Genomic DNA, 19,519 nt, shown 5'->3' with positions numbered 1-19,519 from the left:
GTTGTTTAGGGTGGGGGGATGGGCGAGAAGGCAGATGGAACTTGAGTCAAACGCTCTCAACTCACCATGGCACCCGGGAATATAGTAAGGGAGGGGACTGCACACGCTCAGATAGAAAGTTCTCCTTTGCCCATCGGCCGAGGTGTCCACGGCAGTCCAAGGCTTCCTGACCTTGCTTAAGCCACTCAGGTCGTACTCGTTCCCAGCGGGGTCTGAAACACAGCAGACGTGCCAGATGTGTCTCGTTAGCTCTGGAGCACCACCTGTCAACCCCGGCTGAAGACCGGTGATGCACCAATGTGATGTTCATACTAAGAAATGAGACCCACAGGAGGCCAAGGGGCTTCACTGAAACTTACTCCCGCTCTGACCCTCGAAACTGCCGTTCGCAATGACGTGCCATTGATGAGCAGGTGCGGGCCAACATGCAGACAATGAGGGGTCCCGGGGACACTGTACAGCACCCAGGGCACCCCCTACACAGCTTTACCTTTTATTCTTCCCCAAATAAGAAGCTCTGATGATAGATTTAATTTTTTTCCCCAAGTTTTCTTCTCTGTTCTTAAGGAGCTTCTGATCCCAGAACATAGTTTAAAACCATTAATTGTATGCTCAGATTCTGAGGAGAAATATTACAACTCTGGGCATCAAAGAAAATGTGTAACACAAATGGCACGCTGCCTGTAATAAAGCACACCACACACACACACACCCACACACACACACACACACACACACACACACACACACACACACACACACACACCCCCACACCCTTCTGACTGGCCCCTCAGTGCCTGATCCTCCTGGCCTTACCTGTGACTTGGCAATCCACTGGAGAAGGTACACAGGCCAACGCAGTTTCAATTTCAAAGAAAGTGTTTCGGATCCCCAAGCCAGAATCAATGTCTTGATGCAGGAACTTGGCAGTTCCTGGGTAAAGGTCATCGTTGCAAACAAATCGAATGATAAAAGCATCTCTGGCCCCTGGGGAACAAGAAGGCCTGACTGTAAGAAGCAGCGGCAGTCACGGTGCAGGCCCAGGACACCGCCACCAGTGAACGAGGCCACCCTCCGAACAGTGCTGTCACAGCACCAGGTCTGTGTCAAGGGGCCTGATCTGAACCACAGAGCGCGGCCACATGCATTGCAACAGTGACCTACAGAAAGCTGGGTTTACACTGTGCACCCGTCCTGGCATCCTCACATCCCAGAAAACGCACGAGTGCAACTTCTGTTCATCCATCTGAATGTGAGAAACAACGTAATTGTCCTTTACTCATTTAATCAAAACATTTACCAAGTTCCTACCACACACAGGAGTGAAAGAAAGAAAACCCTGGCCTCCCCAGGAGCTTACGCTCCAGTCCAGCGGCCCTGAGGGTCAGCAACGAAACGCGGTCTGTGACAGACCAGGGGGTGAGAAGTGTCATGACGGAAAAAGTAGCAGCGATAGGCATGAGAAACCCAAAGGTGGTGGGGACAGAGTGTGACAAGGTGGCATCTGAGAAGGTGGCAACTGAGCCAATACCGGAAGGTGAAGAAACGAACCACGTGGCCATCTTGAGGGAGGAGCAAGGATCGAGGCAAGAGGGGAGGGCGGGCGAGAATGTGCCTCGATGGTTTCAAAACCAGGAGGTCAGCAGACTAAGCGAGGTGACACCTGCAGAGAGAAGCCACAGGTGTCCCATGGCCACTGTGAGGGCGCTATTTTGCCTTCTACTTTGGGTGCATGAGGCACCCCAAAGGTTCTGAGCTGGGAGTGACGTGATCTAACACTGACAATGCCACTCTGACTGCTCTGCTGAACACAGACTACATGGGATGGGGGGGCAAGGGAGAAGGGCAGGGCGAGGACAAGAGCATGGTGACCAACAAGACGGCTCCTGCAGCCAGGGGACCACGGTGGTGTGAGCGCTGAAGGCTGCACTGAGGACGCCCAGTCACCAACATGTTAACTCCCATGACACTCCACAGAGGCGGCCGGTAATGTTACCATGCCCACTGAATCCGGGAGGACACAGAAACCAAGAGAGGTTAAGGAACAAGCCTAAGGCCACACAGCAAGATGAGCCGAGCCCCCGGGAGTACAGGAGCCTGGATTCAAACCCAGCAGTGGATCAGCGTTAGCAGGTGTAGCCGCATGACCACAACGCTAACCCTGGAAGAGACAGATTATTTTCCAAATTAGGGCAGAAAGAAATCATACATAAGTGCCTAATCTATCTCATTTTAAAGCAGTGCTCTGAAACTGGAGAGCGAAAGAATTTTTAAAAAAGAGTGAAGCACGTCGTTTCTGGGCACTGAGGTGACCAAGCGGGCCACTCTGTGACCAAGAGCCAAAAGCATGTTCCACCTGTAACGCAAAGGGCCATCGCCGCCCAGCTCCAAGAAGTTCTCCTTTAACAAACTAAATTTCTCCCTCTAACTTCCACCTTTGGTCCGAATCCTCCCCAACAAGTGACGCAGAACAAGCCTAATTCCTTTTCTAAAGCACGGTCCTTCGAAGAGCTCCCAGCAGCCCCCAGACCCATGCTTTCTGTCCTTGAAGTTAAGATGATTCCCAAATCTTAAATCCTGAAATTATTCTTTTGCTGTCCTAACAGTTCTCTTCCTGGTGTGCTGAGTTTTCGGCATCTACCAGCCCAAGGCGTGATGCACAAGCACAAAATGAACTGATGACGGCAGACGGTCACAAATTCAGGAAAGCAGAGCCATCGCCCAGATGCTCACTTCTACTGACGTCGGCTAAGACGGCGTTCAGACTTGGAGCCACCACGCCACGCGACTCCCCCACCGGAGTCCACCATGGTGTACAGCGGGGGAGCAGAGCACAGGTCGCAAGCCAGACAGAGGTGGATTTGAATCTCAGCCCTGCTCTCACTGGCTGTGTGGCCCTGGGCAAGTCACTGCACCTCATGGGCCTCAGTGCCCTCACCCGCGAAACAGAAATGCACTAACTGGCAGAGCCGAGATCAGAACCAGGAGACCTGGACCCCAGCCCTGGCTCTGCCCACCAATGGGCTGCTGGCTCTGTCCAGGGCACAGGGCAGGGCCTTCCAGGGCCTTTGTCACCTGTTAAGCACGGGGCGTGAGCACCAATGCGGGTGAGAGGCACGGGGCTGGGTGAGAAGCGGCCGGCTAGCAGGCCCACAGCACTCCAACACAGGAAGCACGCGACACGCCGTAGCTGTGACGCTACCACCACCCCGTCCCCCCAGAGGTCTCCGACGTGACCTTGCACTTTACGACACCAGGTTTCTGCCGTACAACACGGCTGCGGAAATGAGTAACGATGCTAACAAACCTAACACAGCAAAATTGTATTTAAAGGTACGATGAAGGCTGAACGGAGGAAGAGGAGGAAATAAAGAAATTTAGGAAAAAACAAAACAACTTTTATTATTGTCACCCTTATCTCCTCACTACCTGAAGAAACAGGACAAAAGGAAAAGTGAAAACACAGCACGTGTCACCAGAGGAACTGGAGGTGCCTGGCTGAAGGACGCCTGGGAGGAGGGACAAGCGAGCAGGGGCCATGCACACTCTCTGGGTACGGGGTCACGCCCGAGGGACCCAGGGAGCACTGAGGGGGCATCAGCGTGGGGCACATGTGCCAGAGGGGGCCAGCTCTGAGAGGACCGCAGGGCACTTACAGTACATGCTCGGAACGGTTATGGTCACAGAGCCGCCAGGACACCTGTCAGGACAAAAACAACCCGGTTCTGAGCTCACCTTTGGTGGTGGAGTGGAGCCCTTCGTAGGTCAGGGTTATAAAGCCCTCGGTGGACAGCTGCAGGGTTTTCTCGAGTCCAACCAGCCTTTCTGGCTTCAGAGTCTTTAGATCGCCTGTCTCGGTTTCACCCTCGCAGCCGGAAGCTGGCTTTCCGTTCAGAGTCCCGCAGATGGGCATCGTGCCGCACACGTTAAACTGGGCAATGGCGAGAACCAAACACTCAGGCTACACTGCTCCCCACACGAGAGACAAGAGCCCCCGCAGCTCAGAGCCCGCCAAGCCGGACAGCTGTCACTGACAAGTTACCGCCTTCCCAGGTCTGGCGGTTAATCCCCTAAAGTACGAAAAGCAAAAACCGAACGGAAACGCCCATCAATGGCCTCTGAGGCTCAGTCCGTGTCTGCTCACGGGCCTTGTACCTCTGGATGAGTAAAGACGCACTGCAGGCAGCAGGGCATCGGATGACGGAGGACACCCGTAAACCACACTTACAGCATTTTGTATCACAGGAAGAATACGTAGTTGAAATCATGTTAATTAAAAGTAATCATAAAGAACAAAATATGGGAGAGGTTGAGGGGCTGGGGTGAAGAAGGTGATGGGATTAAGAAGTACAAATCGATAGCTACAAAACAGTCACGGGATGTGAAGCTCAGCACAGGGGCCAAGTCAATGACGTTGTAATAACTATGTATGGTGCCAGGTGGGTCCTGGGCCAACCCGGGGAGCACTTCATAAATTACATGAACGTCCACCCACGATGTCTAACACCCGAAACTAATCTAAAATAATTCTGAATGTCAACTCTAATTGGAAAATTAAAAATTAAGTAAGTATAACATGATTCCCCTGTACTTCTTAAAGATGTCAATATCATCTTGTTGAAATTCCGTTAAATTTGTTGTAGTTGCAAAAATGAAACAAAAAAACGCTCTTTGGTACGAAGACAAAAAGGAAAGACTTCTGTGTGTTTGTGCACAACACATACAAAATTAATGACTAGGTACAGAAAGTGTTTTTACTTAAGGACCATAGTCTCCCACTTAAGAAAGGGCCAGTTAGTGCAACGCCAAGCAGTCAGGGGTCATCTCTGCCAGCACGTCCTCTAGGGGCACATGTCACCTGGAACGTTCTCTGTGGGGTTCGACGAGGTTCTCGTCTGCATCCCACAGTCTTGTAGGCAGCTACGCACTCTCGCCTATTACAAACCTCTCAGGGACCGCCTGGTACAAGCCAAACTCTGCAGCAGCAGCAGCAGCACGTCAGAGGAGAGGGTGGGGACGACCACCTGAGGTGCTGCTGAGTGACACACCCACCAGGCAGTCTCCTGGCTGCGGGAGAAGCTGTGCGCTCCTGTGTGTGTGTGCCGGGGGCGGGGGTTTACCCACAAAGATCCCCTCCGTATCAAATTTTATCAGATGTTCTCATCCCAACTTCCTGTTTTCAAAGCCTACTCTCTTCTTCCAACGTGGATTTTGCTACAAGAACTTAAACAAACCAAACTAAAGATTTTGCAGAGCTTTCTCCATTTCTAGCAGTGCTTAGTTTTTAAGAGCTGGCTGCCTGGGAAGGCAGCTGTCAAAGGCTCTAGAACACAGCCACCCTGCTCACTGCCCTTTCGCAGATAACACAATCACCATTTCCTCTTAGCTAATGGCTCTCAAAGTCCAGTGGGCATCAACACCATCTGGAGGGCCCCTTAGAGCAAGCGGCTGGCCCCGCCCCACGAAAATCTGTACCCCTAACAAGCCCAGGTGGTGTCCATGTGGCTGGCCCAAAAACCCCCGCCCCTGACACACAGCAGCAGACAGGGGTAACTCACTTTCTAAAGAACGGCCCCCTTGTGTCCGCCCTGCACCAGGATGGGCTGATGGCTTCACCTCATTTCCCCCTTAAATCAGGACTCTCTCGTCTCCTCCTGGGTAGCAGGTGCCATCCCAGGGCTGGGGGAAACTCCTGAGGACAACTGCCTCCCCCGTAGCCAGCTGCAGGTGACTTTAACGCCCTGTGTCCTCATTTCAAAGCAAAGCCAATTCATCGTGTAACTCTTACCACGAACGTCTTCCCGATGCTGAAGACCTGGTAGCCTTGGGAACTGTTTAGTGGGTTGAGATCAAACACAAACCCACTGTTCGGGTCCCTTATAGAGCAGGCCTGCGGGAAAAAGTGGGGAGAAGGACACGTTCAAGCCTAGTCCTCAAGGGCGCGGCAAACACAGATGCCTCCCAAACCAGCACGTGTGTCGTCATAAACCATGTCCTTCTCCGCCGACTTTAACCCCTGGGCGGACTCGCCAGCCCATCAGAGTGGGCCCCTGAGGCCTGCCCAAGCGCGACCCCGGGCTCAGAGAGTAAGCTCGCCGGCAGCTCTTAAGGCTGCTATGTTTACCTGAGTGAGACCACTGCTAACCTCTGAGGAAGCAGTTAGAAACCCTAAGAGACCCACAATGATTTTTTTATATCAGCCTAAGAAAGTTGATTTAAGTAACGTCCCGTCTCAGGTATGCAGTTAAAGGCAATAACGGGAAGGATAACGAGGTATCTCACTGTCCCTCGTCCTCTTCCAGGAGGTGTCACGAACCATCCCTCTCTCAATCCATGTCCACCGCACGCAGGGGAAGGGGCAGCGGACATAGCCCCAGAAAGCACTGGTGGGGGACGAGATGCAGCATCCTACCACATCCGCCCTCCGCACAACCCATGAGCCCGGGACCCTGTGCTGGGGACATCCGTTTGGGTGAACGTGGGCTCTGCTGTCAAAGGGTTTGCCACCTAGCAGAGACTGAGAGAGGGGCGGGGGGAATACCTCCCATTATAATGAAAAACTCCCAGTGCTATGAAAACCTTGGGAGGTCAGAGAACACAGCACAGAGCAGCTGCTGCTGCTCTCACAGCAGAGGGCTCGCCGGGGCTACAGCAAGAGCCAAGGCCAAAGGGCGGACGCCCCGGACGGCAGCGGGCACATGGCCGAGGCAGAAGCGATGGCAGAGGATGGGCTGGAATGGAAACCTGCAGTGTCACGTTGGAACAGATGGCTGTATCCTACAGATGACACACGGAACAGATGGCTGTATCCCAGAGTTGACAGGGCATTGAAATATCTTATATGTTGGAGTAAAAGATTAATAATTCAGATCTCTGCAGTGACAGAGAACCCCAGAGCCCACAGGGGTGCCACTGCCACATCGCAGGGACAATGGGCCGAACAACAAAAAAAGGCCGTTATGCCTTTTTTTCAGGGAATAAAACTGAAGGTCCTGGTTCTCATCCCAGGACCGGGGAGCCGGGCTGGGAGAGGAACGCAGGATGACGTCCAGATGCCTGCAGTCAGCACGGAGGAAACAGTGACGCCAGTGACAGATCTGGAACACAAGGGTGAGTGCACAGCCGGGACGCTGCTGGGAACGTCCAGGGCCAGCTCAGGGAGGCACACGCACCTCGTCTGTGTCTGTCGTTATTAGGACCGGACAGGCAGCCTCCGTATTCCACAGGAAAGTGACCACGCACTCCCAAATGAGGGAGAATATGGGATGAGTATTCTGAAAAATCAAATTCAGGATAACGGTCAAGCTAAGAAAATGGAACTCGATCTAACCCAAAGAATTCCAGCCCGAAACACAAAACAGCCAAAAGTTCCTGAAAGGTTATTACGTGTCAGTCAACAGGCCAGGCGCTTGATGAGCATTATCTAGTTCTGATTTAACATCGTCATCATCCCAGTCACAGACGTGTTCCCTCTTATGCTCGGATACTAAGACATCTACCTGAGGTCATGGCAGCAGCAAACGGCGAGCCTGGGACCCAAACCTAAGTCTGGGTCCAAGTCTACACATTCGAAAAGTGCAGAATGCAAGCCGCCAGGGACGACATCATCCAGGCGAGCTGAGGAACAGGCGAACTGGCCTGTGGTGTCAGGACAGGGGTTGAGACGTGAGCAGAGAGGACATAACATAGAGGGGGTTCCTGGGTGCTGCTAGTGTTGTTTCTGGATTGGGGGTGCGGGGTCTGGTCACACACATGTGCTCCATCTGTGAAAAATCTATCCAGCCATTAGTGACTTATAATCCGTGCACCTCTCTGGGTGTGTTGCAATGAGAAGTCCCCAAGCACGTGCTGCATGCACTACCTTCCATGACAGCACCGCCTCGTCACAGGAAGTGGCAGCTCCAATCTAAGAGTTTATCACCTACCAGGCACTACACTAAGAGTTTTATTAGCATTTCTCAACTGAACGTCACAACGACTCCACGAACCAGGGCCTATGATGACCCACCACCTGTATACAGAGGAGAGCGCGGAGGCACAGGGAAGCTAAGACACCTAGCCAGGCTCACAGGTGACGGAGATGACAGTTACCTCACCCCAAGCCCACACTTTACTCAACCACCATCCTCCTGAAGCCCCCACCCTCAGTCCTAGCGTCTCCAACAGCAAAATGAAAACACCTCCCAGTGTGACTGTGAAAAGTAACTGAGCTTAAACCGTGAGTGCCTATTTCCTAGACCTGCAGTAAGCACTGGGCCCCGTACAAGTACCGAGAGGTAAAGTGACATACGAAATTGCTCTAAAAACTAAAAAAACTCTGTCCAAACAAGGTGTCAAAGGGGAGCTAAGAAACTAAGGATCCAAGAGAACCTGCTAGAACTGCCCAGTATCCCCAGTGGCAACAAGAAACCAGAGGGGGGAAGGGGAGGTGGGCGAGGCTCAGGCGGGGACACGCACCATCAGCCCATGGTCAGTGAGCTGGTGATTTCACTCCTTATCAGGGAGACCTTCTTGAACTCTAAAGAAATTATCTCAGAAAAACACTGTGAGTTGGCAAACAGAGAACTTGGGGTCTACAGGACAACTGGAATGTAAGTAACAAAGTCCACTGCACTGTTAAGCAGAGTAAATATGTTTTGCTACTTCAATTCAATGAAACGAGGAGAAGCTGTAACAGACCTTAAAAAGTAGACTTTTAAGTAATTTATCTGATAATAAACATGGATTCCAGTTATCTCTGTTCTGCATTTATCTATCAGGTTTGGCAATTATTCAGGAAACACGTGACCGTTGTGAACGTGCTTAATGCCACAGAACTGCACACCTAAAAAAGGTTAAAATGGTAAATTCTGTTATATATTTTTGCCATAACTTTTTCTGAGCAGTTGGGACTGTGCAGAATGCCCCGATGCATTTCTATCTGGAGCTCTCTCTTCTGTCCTGCCCCAGTGAAAAGCAGAGTCCTTCCTCTTGCTGTCTCCCAGCCTTCATTTTTCATTCCTGTTTTGCCCAAGGAGTTACGTATATCCCTCACGGTCTGTCCATGGGCCTGAGCTGTACCAAGCCTCAGTTTCCTCATCTGTGAACTTTAGGTTTGGACTGAACCACCTCCAAGACCCGCTCTGCTGCCATGATCCTTGGCTCACCAACTCACAAGAACAGGAGGCAGGGTGGTGCCTGCACAGCTCAGAGAGAAAACTCAAGTCTACGGAACAGCATATGAGGTATGTCACGTAGCAGCAATACGAGAACTGGCTTAAACATTAGCACAGCTGCAAAAGCACCACCACGCGCTCCCTGACTCCTCGCGTAAACACCCCAGCCCCCCGGCCTGCATTAAGAGCCGCATCGGGCAGCACTCGGTCACAGAAGAACCCAGAACCCAGGTCGTGAAACAAGCAGCGCCTTACCAGGCTGCCCCTGGAGCAGACGAGATGGATCCGGGTGGTGTAGGTGGTCCGCCGCCCGTAGCTGGTGGTGCAGGCCGAGCCGTTGACATACTCTAAAAGGAGACTGCCGCTGCCCTCCACCGTGGGGCCCGTCCTGGCTACCCCCAGGTTGCTGATGGAGACCACTTCGGAGAACGAGCCCTGCGAACAAACACGTCTGTCGGCTCCCTGTGAAGGAGGACGCCGCCTGCACTGCCACGCAGGCGGTTCTCACTATCCCTGCAGCCGTGGTCTGTAAAGCCGCCACACACGTGCCATTAGTGAGCAGGAACGGCGCTCTGCACACGGGAAGTGCGTATCTCAGAATGCGCGCCTACGTCCTCGAAACAACTCACGCTGGTGGATTCCATGTTCTTTATTTTACAAACAGTGAAACGAAGTCAGATGTGGTAAGTGACTTGTCCAAGGCCACCTCTAACAGGAATCAGAGACGAGATTCGAAGCCCATCCAATTGGCCCAGAGCCAGGAGCCTCCAGCCCCACACGGCCCTGCCTCACCACGTCCCCACCCTCTGGTCGTCTCGGCAGAAATGAGACAAGAATACAGTGTCGCCTTGTTCCACACCTCGGCGGGGGACATGCACATGGGGCCACTTTGCCCATGTCCCAAATGACTGCGGAGGGTCAGAGAGCTGCGAGCACTGATCAGGAAGCAGACGAATCTGCGAACATGGAACCCGCGAACGAGGAGGCCTGGCTGTAGTCCAAGGCCATTCTCCCACCGGGCGCACACACACGCGTACGTGCACAAACGCACCGCAGGGAACTCGATCCTTAACCAGCAGAGCGCGTGCCAGCTTCGAGACGCCTCCACGACGCTGTGCAACATACGCCGGGAAAAGTACATTCCCGACCTGCTATTTTTAAAGAACCACACGTCCTCCTTTATTTTAAGACTCACCGTGGAAGGAGCACACAGAATCGTACTGAGTTCTGGTAGTAACTGCACTCAGTGGACGGTGAGGCACAGCTCGGCACCCCAAGAAAGAGCGAACGCCTGGACCTAGTTCACGCACTGCAAGTCTCCTGGGCTGGCTTCCTCCCTAATTAGCCAGACGTAAGAGCTTTGGGGAGCAAAAACTATTCCTTACCAGTGTCTGCTGGTCAATCAAAGGCTAGACAGGGGCCAGGAGCTCCCTCCGCCCCAGGCTGAGATCGGAGGCCGCCAACACCAAGGCGGTGCAGGGTTTTCAATGTGCACAATGACTCAGGTGCGCTCACACCCATGGGGGCAGGCGACTTACACAGAGGCCCCCGCTCCAGCGGCCAGGCCCACTCTGATCTGGGAGTCCCGGAGAAGCCACGCCCGCCCACGGAGACGCTCGCCCGGGAGGCGGACTCACCTGATCCTTCACGTACTTCATCTGGCAGGCGGCCGCGTACCGGTCACAGCCCGGCACGGGGCTCAGCGGCCGGCACACGTTGATGTAGTATTTCCTCCACGCGTTGTGCTCTCCCGCGCTGTCCATGGCGTACCAGTTCTCCCCACGGCTGCCTTCAGAGACCGCTAGCCTGAAATTTCAAAGCGTAACGTGTGCTCCTGGAGCCTAAGATTCCAGTCTGCCAAGTCATTCTAAGTGGTTAGTGAGACACAGAAAGAAACACGTCCCCACTCCCCCCAGTCACACCAAAGAGGGTGGCTCGCTGTGCCTCAGGACACCCACGAGGACACTCAGCTTTCACCAACTCAGAATTCGGCAGGTCCTGAGCTGCCCCCACACCCCTGCATGGACAGTCATCAATTTAAATGACGCGATGAGGACAGACGGGCTTTGCGGTGGCAAAGACTGGTTGGCATCACAAAGGCTACCATACCAGACCGTTATCAGAATCCATGCTGCTTAAAACTCCCCATCTGGTCCTGCGCCCCAGCACTCACTGGACTCCATGGCTGAGTTACATGCTCACCAACAAGGCCTATGCGACCTCAGCACTGCCTGGACGTGAGCCAAGGCCAAGGGCAGCCTGACCCCGCCTCACCTGGAGAGATCATACTGCTCCATCGTGGAGGGGTCGGTGACCATGCACTCCAGGGGCTCCTCTGGGCAGGCGTAACTGGTGTACCACCGGAAGTTGTAGGCAGAGTCATCTTCCTCCTAATCCCATGACAAGGAGAAACGGGGAGGGATGGCAAAGAGAAAGGGGAATGTCACCCAAAGCCAGCACAAAAAATTGACATTTTTTACAGATGGGCGTTTTCTGTAAAAAAACACTGTAGGAAGAAAAGTTTACTTTGCCCATCTCCTTTCCTTTTACTAAAAGGAAGATGGACCCGCAATAAAATAAGATGAAAATCTAGCCTCTGTTGAATGAAAATGAGGGATGGTTTTCGATGCTTTTGTGTGTTTCGTACCCAAAACCAACAGGGTTGTGGGCTAGCTCTGAGAAATATGGCCCACTGAATAAACAGATCCGAAAATAAATATTGCTTATATACCCTGGAAAATCAAAAAGAATTAATTAGAATCTCGAGAGATGATAATTTGGCCAGAAAAATAGGACCAACAACAGCTCTGCTTCAAAGCAAAGGGCCCAGGACAGGCTCATGTAGAAGTCTCGGACAGCCGGACAACTTGACGGTTTACCCGCAGGAAACAGTCCAGCTCACACTTCACCTATGGTTAGAACCTCACCTCACTCCAGAAAAGTCACAAGCCCTGTCCTAACCACTCGAGAGTGACGTTCTCTCCCCTACTGCCGTCAGCGCATAGGCACACGTGTGCACACATGGCACACTCCTACCTGGTACTCAGGGACGCCCACTCCAGCATCTCGGTCACAAAGAAAGGTGATCAGCGTCGCTCTGGGTGTGTGCTTTTCATTATTATAGGGTGTGCCATCTTTGTAGTTGAGCTGGATCATCCCGTCGTAATAGGAAAGTTTAGCATTACTCAGTCCCAAGTTCCAAGACTTCTTATCCCTAAAACAAACAAACGTCTCTCGGAAAAGACACGGAGACCAGGAGACCAGAAGTCCTGCCTACTATGACGCTGGGGGAGCAGCTGGGACCAGGACCCAGGCCTGCAAGACCACCCTGCTCCCGACAGGATTTCTAAGCCCAGTGGGGTGAAGACAACCTGCCCCTGCTCCAGACCTCAAACCCACAGCTGCTTTAAGGGACAACTCACTTCATCTGAACTAATGCTACGCGGAATGCAGAAATGTGCACGTAGGCATTAAGAGCTGAGAAGTGCCAGCTATGCTACGTGAAGGCGCGAGGTAAACCCGTTCTCTTCCGGGGGGCGGCCTGCCCCTTTTCCCAGAGATTAAGCTCCGAGCCAAGTCTTCTCAGTGTTTAGATTAGATGCTCGTTGTAAAGCGATGACGGCAGCAGAGACCTCACCGATTCCCGAATAAATCACCTGTTAGCACGAGACTCCTGAAGGAACATCCATAACTGGGAAGAGCGACTTGCCTTTTCGCTACCTGACAGGCTCCCGAGCCCGGCTGGCAGAAGCTCCCAGATACCGCTGCACAGACGTTTATGTAGAAGTCGTACTTCTCTGTCTCGACCTTGTAGCTGCCATCCTTCTTTGTGAGAGGTGACAAATCAAAAGAAAACCCTGACAAAGAGCAAAACAATCCAAGTATGGAAGGTCAGTCAGACCCAGTTAAGGAGGGTGACCTCGGCACGCAGCTTAAGGACAGACACTCTTCCCGGGGACCGCCCAGTTGCAGGGGACCGAAGGGGACCGAAGGGGCCTTGCAGGCCGCCAGAACCACGGTTCCCGACATGTCTCTCAGAGATGGATGTGCCACCATTATTCCCGGTCCACTGTGTCAGCCTAAACACTCTTTTCAAAGCCCGTAATTGCTGGTTAAATAAACCACCAGAGTGTTCAGAGCAGATGACCACGATACAACGACCTTGGAGAAAAGTCTCTCTGAGGTAGGTTTCTTGGCCAGAGACTCATGCACAGAGCCTTTTCAAACATGCTTTGTTTCACTGTGACCCTCAGGTTTTTGCATTCAGCAAACCCACATCAACCATGAATTTAAGAAGGTTTTTCATTATGTCGAATGAGCCTCAAACATTAGATTTTAAGAACTTTGGTCACGCGGTAGCACTATGATCCTAAAGCAGCTTACCTCTGAAACACATATAGAAAATATTAAAACAGAAACCTGAGCAGTGCCAGGTGACACACCACCACCAGGGCGCTGCTCGGACACACACCTGCCTGGGAGTCAAAGACCGTGCAGTTGTCACCCTCGGTCCTGGACAGGACACAGGCCGCGGCCGTGTGCCACTCGAACTCGTAAAAGCAACCATCATCCCTGGAGGTCCTCAGCACGGGAGCACTTTCCAGATCACCTGTCGATGTAGAAGAAAACGCCATCACTCACCGTTCCCGAAATTCCTTCTGTCTACAAGTCATCCTACTAATACAGTATGATTCCCCCGACACGAGGTCCCTAGAGCAGTCAAACCCACACAGGCCGAGAGACGGGTGGCTGCCAGGGCCGGGGGCGGGGGGTGGTGCTGAACAGGTACAGGGCTTCCGTCTGGCAGGATGAAAATGGTCTGGAGACGGTGGCAGGGGTGGCTGCGCCACGGTGTAAGTCCACTTAATGGCACTGACCTCCACACTTACGAATGGTTAAGATGGTGAATTCCACGTTACGTGTATTTTACAATTTGTAAGAAATGTCAACTTCGCAATGTGTATATTTTACCATAATTTTTTTTAAAATCGTTCAAAAAGAAAAGATAGTCCTAACCCTTGACTTTATCCCATAGCAAAAAATTTATCCAAAGGAAATATTTCATCGGGAAGTGGAGAGGACACTGTTAACAACACGATTACTGATACTGGAAACATGCCACTAACCCAACAACAAAGAAAATGCTTAAAAACAGTAAAGCCAAGGAAGTCGCTAAAAATTACAAATGTAACTGTGAAACATAGAAGAGTATTCACAAAATAGCACACTTTAAGGAATACAAAAGTGTGTAAATACGCATAGGTTTTGACCCTGTGAAAACAACGTAAACCAACAGATAAAGGAAAGGAAAGAAAGGCACAGTGTTGAATGGTGAGCTCGTGGGCGGCGGTTTTGAGCCGCTTGCGACTCCCCAGTCTGGGGATGCTGAGCGGCCGCCCGTCACTCTGGACCAGTCCTGAGGAGAGGAAGCCACGCTGGGATCCGTAGCTCATTTGGAAAATCACAACACGGCCCCTCGGACGCGGTCCGGCTTCCCCATTTCTGGACTGGTTTCAGGCAGGGGATGGGGAGTCAAACCCAACTTAACTGCCAGAAGATTCCAGACGGAACCGCCTGGCACCGCCCCTCCCTCTCGACCTCGTCATCTTGGCAGTGGCCGAGGAGGGACTGGGAGCCGAAGAATACGGGCACACCGCTGGCAAAAGCCACAAGCACGTTTTGTCCTTTTTTCTAACTTTTACCTGGCTTGCATACGAGTGTTATATTAGTTGTTATTTTCTTCTCGTCGCCACAAGTATCACCATCTGAATAAGAGAGCTGAATATTTCCTTTCTCTTTTGTGGGAGAAGCAATAAATTTGCCCAGATTTTTACTTCCGCTCTTATCTGATTTAAAAAAAAAAAAAAGGGAAAAAAACAGAAGACATGATTAACAATGCTAACGACACAAAGAGGCACCAAAAATCAGCCCAGCCCGCCTGGCCTGGCCCACGTGGTCAGTGGGTTTTCTCTGAGTGACAAGTTTGACCAGGTGGTGGCAGCCACACTGAAAACCGCAAAGCCACCTCCAGGCTTAGCAGGAAAGTGTGAGAATGATCAGGTCCTCCAGAGCCACGAGAGGCAGAAAGGCAAGCACACCTTTTCTGGCGGCCTCAGCTCCCCTGAGACACAGGGCTCCTGAAAGCACAGCCAAGGCACGAACAAAGCAGAAACTAACCGAACCTGCTCAGCAAGTCGAGAAGGTGACCAGCTAATTTTCGGTTTGGTTGATGTTTACTATAAAGTTCTGAAACGGAGTGCCGCGTCCTTCTTAGATAAAGGCATGGACGAGCGAGGACCTGCTCTGAAGGACACGCCACCAATTCTGAATACCGGGGTAATTCTGAAAAGTGCTTGGAACAGATTTTCATCACTTTCCCTGCCTGTCACTTTTGAGGTGAGTCTTAAGTGACAACTAACGTGCTACATATCTACATCTAACTGAGACCTCTCTGCAGGACGCTACGGACCAACACAACACGGCAAAAGGAAGCTTCGGGACACGGGGCCTCAGACGAAGGCTACGATACGAGATTCCCGTCGCCTTACGTCGTAACTTTTGAACAATTCCAGGCAGTAAAGTTGTTTAAAAAAAAAAAAAAAATCCGTTTTACACAAGTACTGGCAATGTCACTCTTCAGGTTACAAAGAGAAGAGATAACCAAGTATCTTCCGACATGGCTCCTCCTGTCCCCAGGCGTGGCGTTCACCAACGCCAGGCCCCAAACCGGTTTCCAGTCGTGAATTGCTCTCGCCCCATCTTTTATGTGCCAATCCCAGGGAAGGAGGGGGAGACAGCCGCAGGGGGCTTCGCTAACCCCTCGCGCCCCCAGGGAACCAGCGCCACGCCGGGCAGGCTCACCGACAGAGCACGCGGCTGCGTCTTCAGGACAGCCTCTCGCCTGGCCTTCCTGCAGCACTCTGTGGCAGATATTAATGAAGAAATGCTTCTTTTCTTTTTCCTTCTGGCTGCCATCCACAGCTTCCCAATTCTGTTCCGGTTCTGTTAAAAAAAAAAAAAAAAACATCTTTAGCCAAAGGCAGTGATTATTTCTCTGTGAGTCACACCATAAATGATGATTAAGCAGAAGGGAAAGGCCCAAAGCTCACAAGCCTGCGGCCGCTAAACCTCAGGCACCCACGTTTCTGGACCCGGGCGGGCTGCAGGCACAGCCACTCACCGAGGATTTCAGGCTTCTCATTTAACGTGACAAAAACAAACTGCGTCCAATGTCTCCTCAGAAGAGCGGGTATAATGAGGGGGACAGAGCATTAAACAGCAAGGTTCTCCCAAGCCCCAAATTACAAAACCAGAAAGCCAAAAGCAAACCCAGATGGCAGCTGTGCCTTGGGAGTGGCAAGGCGCCATGCCTGAGCCAGCACGCCCTAAGTCCAGCCAGGGAGACGGCCCACGCAGCCTGAAGGACACCCGCCACCTCTTCCACACCAGCAGGCCGAGCATGGGGTGAGCGCTCGGTACCACCAGGAGGTACAGAGGATACGGGTGGTCCTTGGACTCAAACAGCTCATAATCTAGTCATCTATGAACGAGACAGATCGGAAACCCACAGAAGGCGGAGGGAGCTCCTGCTGAGTACCAATGGCAAATCTGAGGGGCGGTCACAAAAGGCAGGCCATCCCCTGAAGTCGCCGAAGCCATGAATTAGAGCTGTGTGAAGGACGACACAGACATGAAGATGCCCTTTTTCCAGACTGGAGGCCAGGGTGTGGAGAGGAGCCCCACAGCTCATCACGACGCCGCCGACACAGCGGCACCCCAGTGCCAGCCACCGGGAAGAAGCCGGGATGGCCGTGCATGACGACAGGGACAGACTGTCCTGGCCTTGTTCCGAAGTCCAGCTTGGAGAGGGGTGGGCTGAAAAGCCGTCAGACGGGAGGACTTTCTGAGCTAGTGGGGAAGCGTTTTAGCTCTCACCTATGGCTTTCTCAGAGTCACCTGGATGCAAATGCCACAAAAGTAAGTACTCGCGTCCCCAGAAAAGCAGAATGGTGGCAGAAGTGAAGGGATGCATCTCTACCTCCCTCGCGGACCGTGGGTTGTGTCGTGCACATAGTGACGTGTAAAAAAACAAGACCGAATAAAGGAGATCCGATACCACCCCTGTTTACTGTAAGAAACCTGAGGCCTGGCGAAGGCCAGCAATGGGCTCAATAAAAACCAGGCAGGACGTGGCCACACGAGTCCTCAAACTCGTCCCTGACGGAAGGCAAGGGCTCCCGCCGTGCAGAACCCACCTCTTCGTGCCTGCACCCCAACATCAGCCATGGCGCCATTCCCATGTTTAAAGGGTGCTGAACTCCTAAAGCACAAAGAACACTGACTTCCACCGTCCCGTGTTCAAAGCTCCCAAACGCCCCACAGAACAGGAATTCCTCTTTCTAATGTGATACTTCTAAGGCAGATGGGACAAAACACGAGGTGCTGTCGCAGCAGGTAATTACGTGACTGTCCCTGTCACAGGTACTGTCCCCACTGTACAGATGCAACCCGCCTCTACACACGCTGAATTCCAAGCCTGCTAAAAGGACAAGCCCAGAAACTAGCCAACCAGACTGTTACCCCTGCTGGGAGACCCCTCTCATTCAGTGTCCTCGGACCCTACCGAACTCGAAGGCCCGTGGAGCAGGATTCACGCGCGTCAGGTGCGCTGCCGGGCCCCCAGCACGCAGGCTGAGCCCGCACAGAGCAGACGGTCAACAGGCATTCATTCGGCGGATGCACACGTCTGCCACGCAGGCCTTCGCGGCGAGCCAGCTCTCTGCGACAAACCCCACCTGTCACTAACACGGCTCTGCCCTGCATCCCCAGGCTCCACAGCCACGCTCTCGGCCTCGCCAAGAGTCTGAGGTCGGCGGGGGACACCCGTTCCGTTTTAGAGATGAGAAAAGAGGCGATGAGACAAAGCGGAACAGCACAGGGTCAAAGGCACGAACGGACCTGGCCTCGCCAACCTTCACACCAAGCCTCTCGCCCTCGAAGCCCGTCTGTCCAGGTGCTAAGGGCGAACACTGCCTACTTGGAAGCTGTTGTAAGGGTTTAAATTTACTTTAATTTTTTAATTGAGATATAACTGACATATAACATTGCTTTAGTTTCAGAGACACAAAATAATGATTCGATATATATATATGTTACAAAATGGTCACCACAATAAGTTAATATCAGTTACAAATTTGTGTGTGCGTGATGAGCATTTTCGAGATCTACTCTCTTAGCAAGAGTTTAAATTTTTTAAAACATTTCTAATCACATAGCACAAGGCCTAGTACACAGTAGGCACTTGGCAGTTTTTACTAAAATATGATAAGCTTGGCCCAAGGTACTCCAAGTAGAAAACGGTGACGCCAACCTCAATTCAGATATTCTGCCTTCTAATTCACATTGCTACAGGAGGCGGCGGGAGCGTTTCCAAACGTATGCCTGGGGGAGGCACGGAAAGGCTCCCGTGAACACACGGCGGACACGCGCGTGGGCGCAGGGCCCCGCCTACCTGCGTGCCGGGCCAGGGCGGACAGGTCGTAGCGCCTCTTCCCGTCGGTGACGCTGCACAGGAGGCTCTCCTTCTCCTTCACACAGGCGTACTTCGTGTCCCACGTGAAGAAGTAGGTGCAGTCCACCTCCCCTGTGAACACAGGGGCGCCTCTCCCACCATCGCCTGTGCCATTGGAAAAGGAAAAACAAAACGTTCCATTACACGGCCGAACCCAGATGTGTCAAACGAGCAAGGGAAGAAACAGCCCATGCCGAATGCGCAGGGAAACAAACGCCAGCCCCAAACCCCAGAGATCCGAGGGCTCAGAGGTCACAGCAGCTTCTGCTGGGTTTGACAACCCCAACCCCCTCAAAGGTGGGCCTGTGTCCCTTCCGTCTAGGTATGATGATCTCAACAGGCCACCAGGTGACTTACAACGCATTCAATGGGGACATGAAATGGGTACCAACGAGGAACACCAGAGCCACTGGGCAGGGCTCTGCTGCTGCTCAGGGGCTGTGCTCAGCCTCTGCGTCAGACCAGGGGTTCACAGAAAGGAAAGCAGAGACCAGACCCCTCGCTCCGGGAGTGACACCGGCCTGATGATGTGACTGTGAGCAAGACAAGCTCCCTGGGGGTCACCCTGAAATGAAGGTGCGAGAGGGACGATGTCTACCGTCACTGCCACCTGGCACGGCTGGAGGCACACCTCCAGGTGCTGCCCGCGCCCTGGACTCTGGGGCTCCATCGGCGTGTGCCTCTAAGGCCCGATGCACACGCAGTCTCCTGGTGCAGCACCCTGCGGGAGCCCCAGCAGCTCAACTCTGGTCTGGAAGCCAGCTCTTCCCGTCCCTCCCCAAGTCCACGAAGC

General features: G+C 52.6%; 1 protein-coding gene across 1 annotated transcript in view; it reads right to left on the bottom strand.

Annotated features, from left to right (window-relative positions):
• The window catches only part of IGF2R (insulin like growth factor 2 receptor), a gene marked incomplete at its 5' end in the record, with an annotated part of 98,619 nt that overhangs the window by 32,317 nt on the left and 46,783 nt on the right, over positions 1–19,519 (bottom strand). Inside the window, 14 exons of the mRNA XM_025049054.1 lie at positions 62–212; positions 817–987; positions 3,736–3,931; positions 5,789–5,890; positions 7,173–7,274; positions 9,411–9,590; positions 10,793–10,961; positions 11,430–11,545; positions 12,192–12,369; positions 12,865–13,012; positions 13,627–13,764; positions 14,858–15,001; positions 16,017–16,157; positions 18,667–18,831. Coding sequence (XP_024904822.1) covers positions 62–212; positions 817–987; positions 3,736–3,931; positions 5,789–5,890; positions 7,173–7,274; positions 9,411–9,590; positions 10,793–10,961; positions 11,430–11,545; positions 12,192–12,369; positions 12,865–13,012; positions 13,627–13,764; positions 14,858–15,001; positions 16,017–16,157; positions 18,667–18,831 — 2,101 coding nt within the window. The remainder of the gene's footprint in view (positions 1–61; positions 213–816; positions 988–3,735; positions 3,932–5,788; positions 5,891–7,172; positions 7,275–9,410; positions 9,591–10,792; positions 10,962–11,429; positions 11,546–12,191; positions 12,370–12,864; positions 13,013–13,626; positions 13,765–14,857; positions 15,002–16,016; positions 16,158–18,666; positions 18,832–19,519) is intronic.

The sequence above is a fragment of the Pteropus alecto genome, unplaced genomic scaffold (assembly GCF_000325575.1).
Source record: "Pteropus alecto unplaced genomic scaffold, ASM32557v1 scaffold195, whole genome shotgun sequence".
In the NCBI taxonomy this organism is placed as follows: domain Eukaryota; kingdom Metazoa; phylum Chordata; class Mammalia; order Chiroptera; family Pteropodidae; genus Pteropus; species Pteropus alecto.
This window is presented reverse-complemented; position numbering and strand designations above follow the sequence as displayed.